The sequence below is a fragment of the Lacerta agilis genome, chromosome 5 (genome assembly GCF_009819535.1).
Source record: "Lacerta agilis isolate rLacAgi1 chromosome 5, rLacAgi1.pri, whole genome shotgun sequence".
Classification (NCBI taxonomy): Eukaryota; Metazoa; Chordata; class Lepidosauria; order Squamata; family Lacertidae; genus Lacerta; species Lacerta agilis.
Window position 1 is genome coordinate 39,624,198 of NC_046316.1, and position 16,334 is coordinate 39,640,531.

Sequence of the window (16,334 nt, forward strand, 5' to 3'; positions counted from 1 at the left end):
TGGCTGCATACTAGACTTCTCTGCTCATAACCATCCTGTCATGCTTCGAGTCAAAGTGGTAAAGCAGTAATAAAAAGAAACAAAAAGCTGGACATTTCCTAGCCACATCACTGCATGATTATGGGTTGACTAGAGTTTTTCTAAACCACATTAGGGCCAGTTCTTAAGATACAGGAGGGCTGCTGCTCCCATATGCTGCTTCAAAACATTAGAACTACAAAACACCTGGGAATATTCAGCAAAGTAGTGTCCCCTCCCAACTCTGCAACAGAGAAGGGCAACACTGGCTTATAAAGCCATCATGGTCCTTGGTGTCTCCCATGTGATCTCACTATTTAAATATTATAGGAATGAATGTAGGAAAATAGGAAGGGCACTCCTTCTGGGTGGCAAAAATTAATGATTGTGAGTACAGAACCATGGATTGTAATTATTCAATATGTACCTAAATACTAACCTGATCTCAATATAGATAGATAGGATGGTGGCTCACAGCCTTTTCTGAAATAGTGGAATTTGGCCCGACCACAGGTATAAGTGTTAAACCAGCCATCTGAGCAGTTTACTATAAGTAAAGATTGCAATTCAGCTGATAGTGTGTGGTGAATGTGAAAAGATTATTACAGGCTGGATGGCACTCAGGAATATACTATGATCTCAAGTCTGCTCAAGCTGACATGAAGAAAGAAAGGTAACCAAGTGATATTCTAGGCTTCCATTTGAACCACCCCAACAAATTTCTGTGCCTGTCTATTGTTGTGTGTGAAAGCCACTCTGAAGACAGACTTATAAATCGATGGTTGCAATTGGTTTCAGGAGTGCCTGGTTTCTAGTGTAATCCAATGGGTAAAAGCTCACATTCTTCCCTTTCTCTGTGTTGTAAGTGCCCCCACCCCTGTCTGGTCCCCCAAGTTGCTTTGTGTTCACATCACAATATTGGCCCCAGGGACCCCCATGCACAGTTGGCAACATTGGGTGCATGTGGAGGCCCATTTGCAATCCGCGCATCCAACTCCTGGCCCTGCTGCTCTTCCTTCTCACTGATGTTCGCTGTTCACTTGCCCTCTCCAAGCAAGCAGTGAGAGAAGCGAGGAGAAGGCTCTGCACAGTAATCTCAGCACACCTTGCCCCCTGTCTTGAATGGTACTGTTAAATGACACCGGAGGGAGAAGCAAAGGTATGTGCAAAGCAGCAGCAGTAAGGAAGAAGAGAATGTGTGCCCACTGAGGGAAGGAGGCCCACTGGTAGCATCTTGCCTACCCCCCCCCCCGGTTTGAATTGGCACTGTTCGCCTGCTGACATGGGGATTCTCCATACATAAAAAGGCTCTTAGTAGTGTACTTCTAAGCTACCAGTATATTGTACTTGTGTCCAAAGAGCTGGGAGCAAAAGAACAACATTATGTGCGTTTTTTGTTGGTAGTATTGTTTGATGCAGTGTACATAATTCTGGCTAACAATGTTAGAGTTGGAGTGCCCACACTTCCCCCCCCCCCCCCAATGGACCACTTGAATTTGTTGAGGATCTTGGTGGACCACAATGCCTGATGTAGCTATTTTAATGCGCTGTGCTACATGCTGGATGATTTTTTAAATTATATTTTTATGGATACACCACGGACCACGTGAATGAAGCTCACAGATCTTTGGTGGTCCATGGACCAGTTTGGGAACCCCTGCATTGGAAGGAAGTCTGCATTCTAAAATATACCAAAGATGCTCCCCCCAAGTGGCTTCAGATAAATCAGAACTCTCCAACTCTTGTTGACAACTTGTGCCACAAAAAAAATGTCCACCCTTCAGCTTTACATAGTTTTATTCATATGAAAACAATGATAGATGATGCTGTTTCTTTTTATGCACTTAAGACAACTCAAATTTATTATTCAGATTTTACATCTGCTTTTACAAATGTAATTATTACTGTTGAAAAGCTTAAATGGAAGTTTTGAATTTACCCCATACAATGATTAATATGTTTGCTTTGCTTTCAGAATGCAGCTAATCGAATGCCTTCATAACATCTTTATGCCAGCGTGCAGAAATTCTTACATCACTTCTCTGAGGAAATGGCCACAAGGTAAAAGTCACACAAATAATGTAACTCAGCAGATGACCTTTTCTTGTTGACAAAATCTACAATGTTTTGAGACTGCACAGCTAACCAGGTCTATTTTTGTACAGCAAAGGAATAAGCACAGAGACATAAAGAGGAAAATAGACTTGTTTCTGTTGTAGCACACCCATTAGTTGATAGTTGGCTCATCTCAATATACAATTCTGTAAATAGAGGATAATCTATATAATGATTAGGGAAGGGATATGTCATGCACATTAATCTACTTTCACTGGCGTCCATACTGGGACTAAAAACTTAACTTGTCCTAAATATAGTTCAAAACACTTTCTTGTAGAACCTGTTTTGAGGAACACCTGGTTTCCTGACACCCCTGCAAATTGGATTTGTTTTTCTGTTCCATGCAACTTCCATTTATCCAAACACCCAGTGCTTTCTATGAATGAGGTTGTACTAAAATGTTTTCATGTAAAATGAGCATTGTGTCAGCAAAACTACAAAATAGCGCTTCTGTGTACTAGAGATGAGCACATTCAGATATTAAATTGATTTCTTCACAACAGGTTCCAAATGGTTCGTAACAAAACACAAGGCCCATATTTGTGTTAAGACATCTGTTAACAGGTGGAATGAAACCAAAAACACTTTTTATATCAATGCAAAAATGTATGCTGTTATTTTTTTTATTTTTTAAAGAAATGCCTTTGAACAATCACATTTGCTTCACTTGGCTTGTACCATTTCAAATAAACACCCGTTTACATTATTAACACGCTGATACATTTGTCTCTATTGGCTCCATTCCTCATCTAAAATGCAGTACAGTACAAACAATTTTAAAGCACATCCAGTTTAACGTCATACATTCTGATTTGTAGGTATTTCCTCCAGCACTTGCTTATGACTTGGCTCTTTGATAGGAATTTTTTTTAATTCCTGAGCCTACTCCATTCCGAAAGGACCTCTTAATATAAGACTTCTCCAGAAAAGGCTTTAACAATGCTAGTTCTTCGGACCCATCCACCTTGGCTAGGCAACTATTGAGCAGGAGGAGACAGTAATCAGAGTTCCCAGACAGCTGGCAATTCAAAGAAAAAGAATTATTGCGCTGAAGATTTTGGTTTGGTTTGGTTTAAAAAAAAAAACAGATTAGGAAAAGCCATGTTATGGATTTATATGCTTGTGACAGGTGCACGTATGTATGTATACACACAAACTCATTTAGGCTTAAAAAGACATGGATGAATTTGTATTAGCTGTAGATTAAGGGTATAGAATGTCAGGTTTTCATAAGGTCCACGGATATGAAAGCACAGCTTACCTGGAAGATTTGTTAGTATTGTAGACATTGTGCTCAGAAGCAAGCCATTTTACTGTATCATTAATGATGTTCTATTGTTCTGGCTTCCTTTTAAGATAGGGCTACTTTTCCTGTCGCTGATTTTTGTGTGCGTGACTAATCATCTAACCGTACGTGCTGACAGGAAAAAAAAAGCACCTTTATATAGTCAAAGCTTCAGAGTGCACGGCTGATGCTTTTTAATGAGGCTTTGCGGTATTATCTTTCCTCAACCTTGTCTTAAGGGCTCAGGGAGACACACAATAAACACCCTTTTGTCATGTAATCCTTACTTGCAGCCTTTGAACTCAGGTAGGCCGACAAATTGCAACTTCTTGTGCTCTGTGAAATAGCTGACCAGGGCTTGGAACCTGGGTTTTCTCCCTTTAATGGCAGCCATATGCTTTCTGCACCACGGCTTTGAGGGTTAAGATGCGTGGCAGCACTTGTGAATGGCAGCTAAGCTTCCATTCAAAAGTGGCACTTCTCTCCACTGCTGAACTCGCCATAGCCAGTGAATGGTGTCATGGTCAGGTGAGGCTGGTAAGTGGCCCTTCCAAGCCATGGGACCATTGGATAGGGCCAGACCTGGTAGACTGCCGGCCCTAGGCCTGAGTCCTTGCCCTATCACATAGTTCCCGCAACCTGGCCCCTCCTCAAAACCAGCATGTGGAAAAAGGAAACAGTGGCTTTCAAGGCAAGGTAGGACATGGAAGATTTGTGGCAGTGCAGCTGCCAGAGACAGGTACTGATGGGAGACTCAGTGAGCCCCAAAGCAGCACAGCTCGGCAAAGTGCCAAGCAGTTTGTGGGGAGGAAATTTAAATACTCTGACCAGCAGACCCTGCCATTTTCTGTCTCGCCACCATTTAAAACTGCTACGATGTCCCAGAGCAACACTGTGTTGCAGGCAATGTTGGAAATTTAAGTGGATTCTAGGTTCAGTCACCCAGTGCTACCCAAAGGACAGGACTAGAAAAATCATCTATAGGAGGTAGGCTGGCATCATTAGTGGGCTGAGGCAGTGGGGTCCTGCAGCTGGCCAAGGATGCTGAGTGCCTAAGCCCGGCCTGATGACTTCATTTTAGCTGAGAAGCATTAGCCGCCTGCACCTCCAGGCTGGGGCTGGACTAGGTAGATCTAGTTTTGGACTCATGGGTTAAAAATTAAGTTGTACCCCCAATGGGGTCCTGGGGTCACCCCAATCCTGGAGGTTTCTAATCATAGAGCTAAAAATCTCAAGGGATTCTGGCCAAACCACCTGTGGGCTTTCCTCGCTTTCCAGAAATACCCAACACTTACAACACGCTTAATGCAAAAGCTCTTGAATTTCCAGATGTGTAATAATAACCACACAGGTTTTGGAATATTTTATAATACATTTTAAAGGCAAATAGACAATGAACATGGTGTATGTGTGTGCGTAATGAAACTATGAATGCATTTAATGATTCATATTTTCGCAATGAAATCCATTAAGAATGCTATTAAAAATGGATGACCACTAATCAATATCCTGGCCAAACCCCCCCCCCCACAACAAACCTCATAATTATTGCACAGAAACAGAAGCTTATTGATATTTAATTGAAATTCAATACAAAGGGGCAGACTAATGGGTCCCACTTATACAGGCAATGCATTTTATTAATTAAAAGGTGATTGCATAATTGTAATATGAAACTACTTTTAATTTACAGCTTTATAAATATAAGCACAGAGCAATCCTAACTCCCACCTGTTGAAGGTTAGGATGTGCCAGATGTTTTGTACAACATTTTTTTGCCAGGCTACATGATATAGCCCCCCTGCTCTCCCGCCTGGCAGAATTGGCTGTTAACAGACTACCTCTGGCTTCTGCTGTACTGATTAGAGTTGGCACAGCAGAAAAATTGGGGGGAGGGAGGGAGGGAGGAAACTGTTCATCATCTGCCCTGGGCAGTTTGAGCAGCAGGACTTTGGATGTAGCAGGGTCCCACCACTTCATTGAGGCCCACTGACCCCCAGTTGGGAGTTAAGTTTGGTAGCTAAGTCCCTTTGAATTCATTGGGTTTTACTTTTGAATGTATAGGATTGCACTATTACATCCATTTTGATTCTCAGGTTGTCTATAAATCCAGAAATGGCCCTGGTAATTCCATAAAAAGTGTGTGTGTAATGGAGAACACCCATATTGAAAGATGCTATCTGTCCCAAGTTGGATCCAATTTTACCTTGCAATTAATGTTTTAGTGCTTGCTCTGTAAAAACCACCATCAGTGCAAAGACGGATTATATCATTTAGAAGCATTTTTACTCATTTCACTTCCTCAAAAGCTTGTCTTCATTTGTTTTAACGATAAAGGTAACTTTTCTAGTTAAATGCTCTAGACTCAAACTCTGCGATACCCACCTATATATTACTTGTCTGAAAAGGAATAAGTTCACTGGGCACTGAAATGAACACTCCCAAGTTAGTTGGAGTTACGAACCTGGACCATTTGTCCATCCTGCCCAGTGTTCACTGCTATACTGACTGGCGATGACACTGCACAGTTTCAAGGCCAAACTAGTTGAGATTAAATGTGTATTTGCATTGGGGCATCAATGGGGCATTTCCTCCTTATGCAAATAGCAACTTCAGAGGATGAAGTTTCCTCAGGATTGGAGCTGGGGAGGAAATGGTTACATACCTGCTGAGATGCTGATAATGATCAGATCCCTGCTCCACTGATGCTATTTGCGCATATATATATATATATATATATATATATATATATATATATCCATTTTAAATGCACATTTAACATCACGTCTTCCTGGATATGCTAGGACTTGAACCTGGGATCTTTTGCAGGCAAATGTGTGCTGGACCACTAAGGTATGGTGGGTCTTTCTTCCTCCTAAGCCATCTTTCAGAGGCATGCCACAACTTGGGAGGAGAAGGTACTGGAAGCAGCACTGTAACTCTATGGTAAAGTCTAGTGGAGGAAGCTTCAGTCAGATTACATAGGACCCAGTGTAAAAGGAGTGACCAAATTCCCTCAGGTGGTGGTTTCCTGACAATATTACACATAGCTAGAAGAAGAAAAGTGGAGAACGAAGAATTCTACAATATATTTTACAGCTGTGAGATATACAGAAACACAGGACTTAATTACTGTAATAAAACTACAGTCTAATTGAGTATTACAAAGCATCGATGATCATCCTGGACAATACATCTGCTTTTTCAGTGGTACTGTAATTTCTTTTGATTCACAGAAAATTAATTTATCTCACTTGTCATTTGGCTTTGGTCCAAAGAAACTTAGGAGCAGCAGGATCTTTCAGCGCACGGTGTGTTTGGAGATAAACTGCATCTCGTATGTGAGGATTGGGCACAAGGGGACCCTCTGGTGCTAATGAATGCAGTTGCTCATGGTCTTACTCTACAGCTGGCTGTGATGCTTTCCCCTCCTACCCGGTAGGTACTGCAAATCCACACAATCTGTTTCATTCCATGAATTCACTTACGGATCTTGAGGATGCCAGTGACTACAACAAAAGGAGGCCCTTTTGGTTGTGCCACATGCTCCAGATGTTCCTCATGACTCCTGTGGTGACACCTACCTTGTGGGTCTCCTGGAAACCCTTCGGGGAAGAGAGCACTGTCAGATTATGGGAAGGGAAATGAGTCGCTACCTGGGGTAGCCAAGCATTTTTCGGAGGGGAAAGTGGGTCTGGTGCCTCCTAGGAAGGGAGGAGTCCCATGCACCTAGATGTAGTGCCCGCTTGCAGGCTAGACATTCCCACTGGAATAGAGATTCACACCCCACCTTGGTTTAAAAGTTTGTCACTGATCCGGGACCCATGAATCATAGCTGTTTCTTCTAGATTGGGCTGTTCCCCATTGCCTTGTGGGCTGGATTTGCTCTTTTCCTGTTGCCAAGTCTGTACCTTTCTCCTGCTTTCATAAAAAATCTCTCCCTTACATACAAGTCAGAGCATCTGCTGTCATGTTTTGGGATGGGAGCAAAGAGAGCGTATCCCACCCCACCCCACCTCTAGTCATGCTTTAAAAAATACATGGCAAGTTGAAATCACTTTTGTACCACTTTAACAGCCATGAGTTTCCCCAAAGAATCCTGGGAACTGTAGTTTGTTAAGGATGCTGAGAGTTGATAGGAAAGCCCTCACAGAGCTACAGTTGCCAGCTCTGTTAACAAACTACAGTTCCCAAGACTCTTTGCTGGAAGTTGTCATACGTATTAAATTAGTGTAGGAAAGGTTTTAGCAGTATGGTGTGGATATGACCATAGTATGGAAGGAGATCCTCACGTACATCCCTTTCAAAAGCAATGTGACTAGAAGGTATCAACATCTTTACTTGAAATTGAGTCTCATTGGAGCCCTGGCAAAACTACATATGGTGTGGTGCAATGTGTGTGCCTGGATCTACTAATGTCTTCGCCCTTTTTCCAAAAGCAGATGCTGATGGGGCAGTTTTGATTAGAGTAAAGACCCAAATTGCTTTGCCAGCCTAATTCCCCAATGCAACTCATTTCCCAGAGCTGCTGTTCACCATAGGTCCAATCCGACTGCATTTATGTTTTCTTCTGTTCAGCTAATAGCAGCTGAGTGGTGGTGATTTATACTAGAAAATCGGCACCAGGAAAAAGGATCTCAGTTGCAGGGAGATGGATACAATGGCTTGTATCCAACCATTCCCTTCATCTGACAGATAGACTGATAGAAGAACTCCTTCAGAAAAGGCTCGTAAGGCTTTCCTTCCAGGGTAGGGAACCTTTTAATGCAGTCCATTTAGTATGGGAACCCCGATTCAGATCCCTTCACAACCCCAGGAAAGTCTCTCGCTGTTCCTTCAGAGAGTTGTGGAATATAAATTGCATGACACAGCGTGCAATATTAAATACACCGTTTCCCCAAAGTCATAAATAATCCCAGTGAAGCTTTTGAGCATGAATTCCCAGAATTAAGCAAGTGCTGAAATATCATCTTTAGTTTCCTATAGGAATGTTGTGGTGTTTTAATGAGATATTTTTAAAGGCCCAGGTGTGGAATAAGAAAAATAAAATAAAATGTTTTTATTATTGCAAATAATGGAGCAGGCTGCCCACGTGTATGGAAGTGATTTCTCCACCCTCCAAAAATATTTTGTCTAACACTGAGATTGTACTGTTAGTTTTGAATGTACAAACAACACATTCAAAGCAACCCCCCCCCCCAAAGAATCCTTAGATGTTAAGGGTGTAGTGTGTTAAAGGTGCTGGGCATTGTAGGTCCGTGTGAGGTAAACTAGTTCCCAGGAATCATGAGTGGGGTGCTTTGTATTATTATTCAAATATCTGCTAAATGAGTTTTACACCTGTGCGTCTTAAGCTTTGAGAAATAATTGGTTTAGCACTCTCTCTTCTTAACCAAGTAGAGTCTTTCCGCTGTTAGATTTAGCCTTAACTTTCAGAAAATATTAGTACTGTGCTCATTTGTTAAAATGTGATTCCCTACCCCACCCCCATCCCACCTAAACATTAAAACCATTCTGCTCTCTTCAAATCTATAACAGGTCTCCATCATAGAATCACTGTTTTAAGTTATTAAAGATATAAGTAGTGCAATCCTATACAGGTCCTACACACACTGATCTGGGGAAAAGTCCCATGGAATCCAAGGAGACTTACTACTTAATAAATAAATATAAGTCAGATTGCACTACCAGATAGATATATTGGAGAAAAGTGATGGGGGGGGGGAAGAGAAGAAGCCATACTAAATCAAGTTTATAGCATCGAACACATTAATTCTCAGTTTCACGCTTCAATCACTGGAACAGCATCCCTCACATAAAGTGACTAAAGTCTGGATTCATGGAAATCAATAAGTGGAAGGTTGTTACAGCTTTTGTAGATGCACAAAAATGCTTAATAGAACAAGTCCTATGTAATGCCATAGCTAGACTTCCATAAAGGGCATTTGACAGAATTAAGTTGAGTATGTTTAATAATGTTGGTGCTTAAAGGAGTTTAATATGATATTTTAAAAATTAATTACATAGTATATCTCTAGCTAAGTAAGGTTTATTGCTTACCGTAGAAGGGGCAAGAGGGTAGCACCTCCACATCTGCATTGCCGAGATCCAGAGAATTAATAGAACATTTAGCCTGAGGAGACTGGATAAAAAAACACCCAAAATGGAAAAACCACCACATATTAGTTTAACACCCGTTCAGAAGACAAATGGTACTTTATGCACAATGCTGCAATTCCCCCCCCAACATATATCTGATATATTTACCTGATCATTTCTTCTATTCTATTTTATGAAACTTTCAGCTGCAAGTAGAAATCCACAGCTGTATAAGCGCTCCCCTTATCTTACTCCTAAACAACCATTTTATACCAAAGGTTCAGGAGCAAAAATGTCACCAAATCGCATTTAAGTCTGACTAATTGGTCACCGGTTGGCCTTTATTCTTGCTAAATGGGAGTGGGGAGATGCAAGGAGGCATCTTCATTCCCAGCATGGAGACACCAAGTGACTAAACTGACAACGTTGCCATTAAAAGCATGGCATTTTAACGAGGCCTTTAAAATCATTCACACCTGGCCTTTGTCTCTGTGGGACAAATTGTCCAATGTCTACACTGTTTTATATAGGTGTACACTGTATGCTAAATTAGCTCTACCTGTTGTATATAAGGCTTGGGAAGAAAAAAAAAGGGGGGGGAGAATCCCCATACCAATTTATTTTGCCTGAAGCAAGAATATTTTAAAGAATTTTTATTCCAGGGTTGATTTGTATTTTTAAAATTTGTATAAGATATTTGCACAGCACTTTGCCTGCTTCTCTAGCGCACAATTTTTAATAGGAATGGGACTAAATCTGGTCAGATCTTAGATGGTCAGCTTAGCAGGTGTGTCATGGACCAATCTAAGGTAATCCTACAGTAATGGCACTCTCACAGATGTAGATGGAAGCATGTAGCTCAGTGACAGAGCACCTTACATGCAAAAGATTCCAGGTTCATCCCAGGGGCCTCTCCCAGCCTTGCCATGTGTGTGCATACACACGCCAACCCTATTTCTTTCTTCACCCTGGCCTGGCCACAGAAGATGTGCACATGTTGCAGCGTCAAACGGGTCAAGGGAGGGAGAGGCATTTTGATGCTTGGCTTCATTGGCACAGAATTTGCTGTTACGCACAGTCACACAAAGGACACAGATCCCTTGGAAAGAAGGGATTGGTTCACCAAAGGTTAAACAATCAGCCATGTTCCTACGATAAAGCTCTGCACTCACTTCTGCTAATCACGAGCATTTGGCCAGCTCTTGGTTAGAACGAAGCTTCTCCCTCTGTTTCTCAAATTGTCTTTCTCTGTTGTTTCTGTATCTTGCTGGGATTTCCATTATCACAGAGTGAGAATCAGAACTGCAACTTGCCAGTGGTGGCTCATTTTCCATTTTGCACCTTGTGATGGCCCGAAGCCAAACAAATCGATCGACAAATTCCAGAAAACTAGTAATCAAGCTTGTGTTTATGCCAGCTTGGCACAGTGAAAGCCAATGCGATATTTATACTGAGATACCCAGCAATTCCAACGGTACTGTTCCAGGAGGCCCAGATACATGATGGAGACAAATGTCACTGTGTGGTGAGATGACCCACATCAGTTTTTTGTGGGTTTTTTTTTTTAGTAGAGCAAAGGTTATATGTGCTCTGGCTGTTGAGAAATTCAGAAGAAAGCCAGACAAGCTGTTGCTCAGGACTAGAAACTCCACATACTTGGGATAGCTTATTATGTGGGTGACCCAATTGCAGGGAACCCCTCCATGCAAGCAGGAGCTCATGGGGCTTCTTCTCACACAGCTGTATCACTTCACTGATAAATAAAGAAACTCTGTGGAGTGCAGCCCACCTGTTCACTCTATACTAGAAGTGGATAACCTCCAGCCCATGGTACCCAGCAGTTCTCAGTTGGACCACAGGGCCATTTCCCCCAAATTATGCCCACCTGCCCCACCCCGACATCACAGGTGTTGCGAGGTGTGAGGCACATGACTAGAAAGGAAAAATCAGGATTGTCCTGATTGTTCCTTGGCAAGTGAGCCTTGCATTTGGTGCCAAATTCAACCCCTGCAGGGATCAGCGGCATTATGGTGTTCCCAGCAAGTGCAGCCAATCTCTATTGCAAGCAATGGTTGCACCCAGCACTAGTCAGCAGATTGGGACTGATCGTAGTGCCCACACCTGCCCTACTCACTCCTGCCCAGCATATGCCATATTTAAAGGGCTATTTACAAACCAGACTCCAAGTGATCCTTCAATGACTAAGTTGCAGATAGACATTTCAATAAATACTGAAGTTGCTGGAAAGCAAATGTCAAGAACACTGTTCTTTAATATCAAAATAAATCTAGTGGGGTTTTTTCCTGTTATACAAGTGGGGCTGCACTTTGATGTGCTCCTGTTTTGGTTTCCTGCCAGCCACGCACTCCTCAAGGAGTACAGCGCTCTCCCTAGTTTTCTTCCTTTGCAATATTTAGGAATTTGAGCTCACTGGGCATGCTTAGTCCTCATCACGTCTCCCCCCCCCCCACCTACACGACTGTGTTTTCCACTAGCAAATATATTTTGTACCTTTGAAAAAGTTAACCCAGTCCTGCTGATAAAGATAGGTAATTGGGGAGCGAGTTTGCTATTATTAGTATATATCAGGAATGGGGAACTTGCGACCAATCAGATGTTGCTGTATTCCAACTCACCCCACCCCTCACCATTAGCCATGTTGACTGCAACTGATGGGACTCAGGGTCGCAGAACATCTGGACTCTTCACCCCCTAGAATACTGAGCAGCCTTTCTCCCAAACAGGTGCTTTTCAGCCAGCTTGGACTGCAACTCCCATCAGCTACAACTGGATGCTGATACAGAATACAGTGCTGGAGCAATGGAGGATTTCACAACATGTAGTTAAGGTCGCTTTCTATTACCTCTTTCCTTTGCTTTTAAACTGGCTGTTAGATTCAGAGTGCTAGCTAGGTGTTAATTTTGTGACCAGCAATTAAAAACAGATATCTTTAGGAGACAATTAGCTTAAACCACTTCAGTGGAACGTCTTCTAGCTTTTACTAGCTGATGGGTTAAGAATGTCTCCTCGATAATGTTTCAAGCACCATCTGTTTATTTGTCCATGAATAAGGTCTAATAAAATAAGTAAAGCTTAAATGGATGCACGGAATGGGTAGGGAGGAAGCAACAACATGTATTTTAAAAGATGAGAGTAAATTGCTTTAGAGGAAATGTAAGCTATAAAAGAATAGGGACGCGGGTGGCGCTGTGGTCTAAACCACAGAGCCTAGGGCTTGCCGATCAGAAGGTCGGCGGTTTGAATCTCCGCGACGGGGTGAGCTCCCATTGCTCGGTCCCAGCTCCTGCCCACCTAGCAGTTCGAAAGCACATCAAAGTGCAAGTTGATAAATAGGGACCGCTCCGGCAGGAAGGTAAACGGCGTTTCCGTGCGCTGCTCTGGTTCGCCAGAAGCGGCTTTGTCATGCTGGCCACATGACCCGGAAGCTGTACACTGGCTCCCTTGGCCATTAATGCGAGATGAGCGCCGCAACTCCAGAGTCGGACACGACTGGACCTAATGGTCAGGGGTCCCTTTACCTTTTAAGGAATAAAAGAAACATTGACAAAGCCTTTTTTTTAGTGTGACTATTAGAACTTTAGAAAATACAGGTGTCACAGTAATAGATTGTCCTTGAGACTTCACTGCTGATAATGTTAAAACAACAACAAAAATCCCCCTCCATCCATAGTTCTAAGGTTTGTACTTGAGTGTCTTGGATCATTACGTTTTAAAAGCTCTACACATAGTTGATAGCCATGGAAGCTTTTTGTTCCTATGTTTTGATATTTTTTTCATTGCAGGAATGAAAATAACTAGGATATATAGCAGAGGTCTCCAAACTAAGGCCCGTGGGCCAGATACAGCCCAAGGGACTCATTTATCCGTCCTACAGCAACCCCCACTGCCCGCTGCCGCCGCCCGCTCTTGCCGGCGTGGCTGCCCACTTCTGGGTTGGAGGAGCACCAAAAATAGCTTGTGCACATGTGCAAGCGTTATTTCCGGTGCACATCTGGGTCGGAGGAGGCCCGTGCACATTGTTGTTGTTGTTGTTGTTGTTGTTGTTGTTCAGTCATTCAGTCGTGTCCGACTCTTCGTGACCCCATGGACCAGAGCATGCCAGGCACGCCTATCCTTCACTGCCTCTCGCAGTTTGGCCAAACTCATGTTAGTAGCTTCGAGAACACTGTCCAACCATCTCATCCTCTGTCGTCCCCTTCTCCTTGTGCCCCCCATCTTTCCCAACATCAGGGTCTTTTCCAGGGAGTCTTCTCTTCTCATGAGGTGGCCAAAGTACTGGAGCCTCAACTTCAGGATCTGTCCTTCTAGTGAGCACTCAGGGCCGATTTCCTTGAGAATGGATAGGTTTGATCTTCTTGCAGTCCATGGGACTCTCAAGAGTCTCCTCCAGCACCATAATTCAAAAGCATCAATTCTTTGGCGATCAGCCTTCTTGATGGTCCAGCTCTCACTTCCGTACATTACTACTGGGAAAACCATAGCTTTAACAATACGGACCTTTGTCGGCAAGGTGATGTCTTTGCTTTTTAAGATGCTGTCTAGGTTTGTCATTGCCTTTCTCCCAAGAAGCAAGCGTGTTCTAATTTCGTGACTGCTGTCACCATCTGCAGTGATCATGGAACCCAAGAAAGTGAAATCTCTCACTGCCTCCATTTCTTCCCCTTCTATTTCCCAGGAGGTGATGGGACCAGTGGCCATGATCTTAGTTTTTCCGGTGCTCCTCCGACCTGGAAGTGCACCAGAAATAACGTGTGCACACACGTATGGGCACATTCTTCCCCGCCGTCCGGCCTGCTGCGCAATCGGCAGTGGAGACACCGGTAAGTTTGCTGACCCCTGATTTAGAGTGACTTTGCATTGGGAATGCAAATGAAAAGCATAAGTCAACAACAGGTTCTGCCCCTGTGAGAGAATAACAATAAGAGATGAAACAGAGTCAAATACAGAAAAGGGGTGGGGTGGGGACAGATAATGTGATGGACTATTTAATAACATAAATATGGATCAGGCCATTGGCCCATCTAGTCCAGTATACTGTTCTCACAGTGGCCAAACACTAAGGGAAACCTGCAAGTGGAACGTAAGTGCAACAACACTTCCCTTCCTCCAACTTTCTTCTGTTTAAAAACATCAAACCACAATAAACAAAACAGAAAAAGGTGGTCTTGCTGATGCATCAAACTTAAGTCAAGGCACGACCTACTTGTGGAAGATCAGTGTGGTAGCAGGTACACACAGAAAGCATTGTTGGCTGAAGTGTGCACGGCTCTGAAATTTGGCATGGGGAAGGGTGATGCCTAGGTGCTTAAAATACATAAAGAAGTGGCTGGGAGCCATTACAAAGAAGGCTTGAAATGGCAAATTGTGCTGCAGGGTGGGGAACCCTTTTGAGACCGAAGGCCACATGGCCATATTTCTTTCTTGACAACTTCAAGAGAGCCAAACGTCAGTGGTGGGTGGCACCAGAGGCTAAAGTGGGTGGAATAATGAATACTTGTGCACAGTAGGCAAGTTTACACACACACACACACACACACACACACACACACACACACAAACCTCTTTATTGTCTATCGACAAGTCAGAGACATTATTAGAGCCCAAGGACACTTCTCAGTCATGCAAAAACATTCATAGCACATAGCAGGGTGTGGAATGGGAAGAGTTCTGCGGGCCACAGACAGGACCCCGGAAGGCCGCATTCAGACCCTGGGACTGAGGATCCCCACCCCTGTGTTCATCTATTAACACAGAATAGGATGGCAAGGGAAGAAAAGGAGGAACGTGTCATGTGGTCACCTGCTTGTTCAGACCAAGGTACTGACTTAGTGTTGCAAGCTGGAGCCAAATGGATAAGTGTTTGTGCATGACCTATCAAGAACAGTTTCTGAATAGCTGCAGTGCCAGCAGATTTTTGACAGCTGGCCAGCACTGAGCTGTGTCAGGAGGATTGCACTATCTGTTTCATAAATCTACAGGCCCTTGCTCAGGACTTTTGGAGGACATGGATCATGGGATGTAAGGGATTCACAGATGCCTTTGGAAGTGGGGAACGGAACCCACGATGAAGTGCACACAAGGAATCTGTGATGTTTTCCTGCTGTTTGATCCCTCAAGTCCTTACTAGAGCTGAGTTCATGAAGAGAATATCAACCTTAATTTGCATGAAAATGGAGCTCAGTAAATGCAGATACAATTAAAACCAAGGCTAAACTTTATTAAAGAAGGCTCAAACCTATACAACTTTTCACTGTACCAGAACCATCCAGTTAATCCGCTTATCTCTTAGGGCTGAACGTAGTGTACCTGCCGAGGCTTCAAATGACAGGATTTTCTCTCTGAATAAGGCTTGATTTGCTGAATATGTAAATAGTCAAATATTCTCCTGACAGTTTGCATGACTGAAGTTACTTGTCAATGCTCGTAAGAAGCATAGTATTAAAAACACATATATTCAATTGCATATATTATTATTTTTGTCTTGGGACTGTTCAAGTTGATAAGACTCTTGCAGTTCAATCCTGTGCATACTTACTCAGAAGTGAGCCTAACTAAATTGGGTGGGCTGTACTTCCAGGTAAAAGAGCACAGGATTAAAACTGCTGCTGTAATGTATAACCACTTTACTTAGGTTGTGTGAAAATTAGACATTTAAACTACACTTCCCACGATTCTCTGGGGGGTGCTTTACATGTATGGTGTATATGCACTAGGCAGCCCAAGAGAAAGAAGTCAGCTACATATTTCATGGTGTAAAATTCAAAAAGTAAAATAAAATCTGGTAATACCCAAG

At 42.9% G+C, this 16,334-nt stretch overlaps 1 protein-coding gene across 1 annotated transcript; it reads right to left on the reverse strand.

The window, feature by feature from the left end:
* Positions 1-2,905: 2,905 nt before the first annotated feature.
* Positions 2,906-9,791, reverse strand: NPS (neuropeptide S). Its single transcript, XM_033148096.1, has 3 exons — positions 9,689-9,791; positions 9,482-9,563; positions 2,906-3,154 (listed from the first exon to the last, which is right to left on the reverse strand). The coding sequence occupies exons 1-3, from the start codon at positions 9,694-9,696 to the stop codon at positions 2,975-2,977; spliced, it is 270 nt and encodes an 89-aa protein (XP_033003987.1). The 5' UTR covers positions 9,697-9,791; the 3' UTR covers positions 2,906-2,974.
* Positions 9,792-16,334: the final 6,543 nt, after the last annotated feature.

Coding starts and splice junctions, on each gene's coding strand:
- NPS (XM_033148096.1), bottom strand. Junction 3,155..9,481: donor ACCCTCTTGCCCCTTCTACG/GTAAGCAATAAA, acceptor TTGAATTGCCAG/CTGTCTGGGAACTCTGATTA.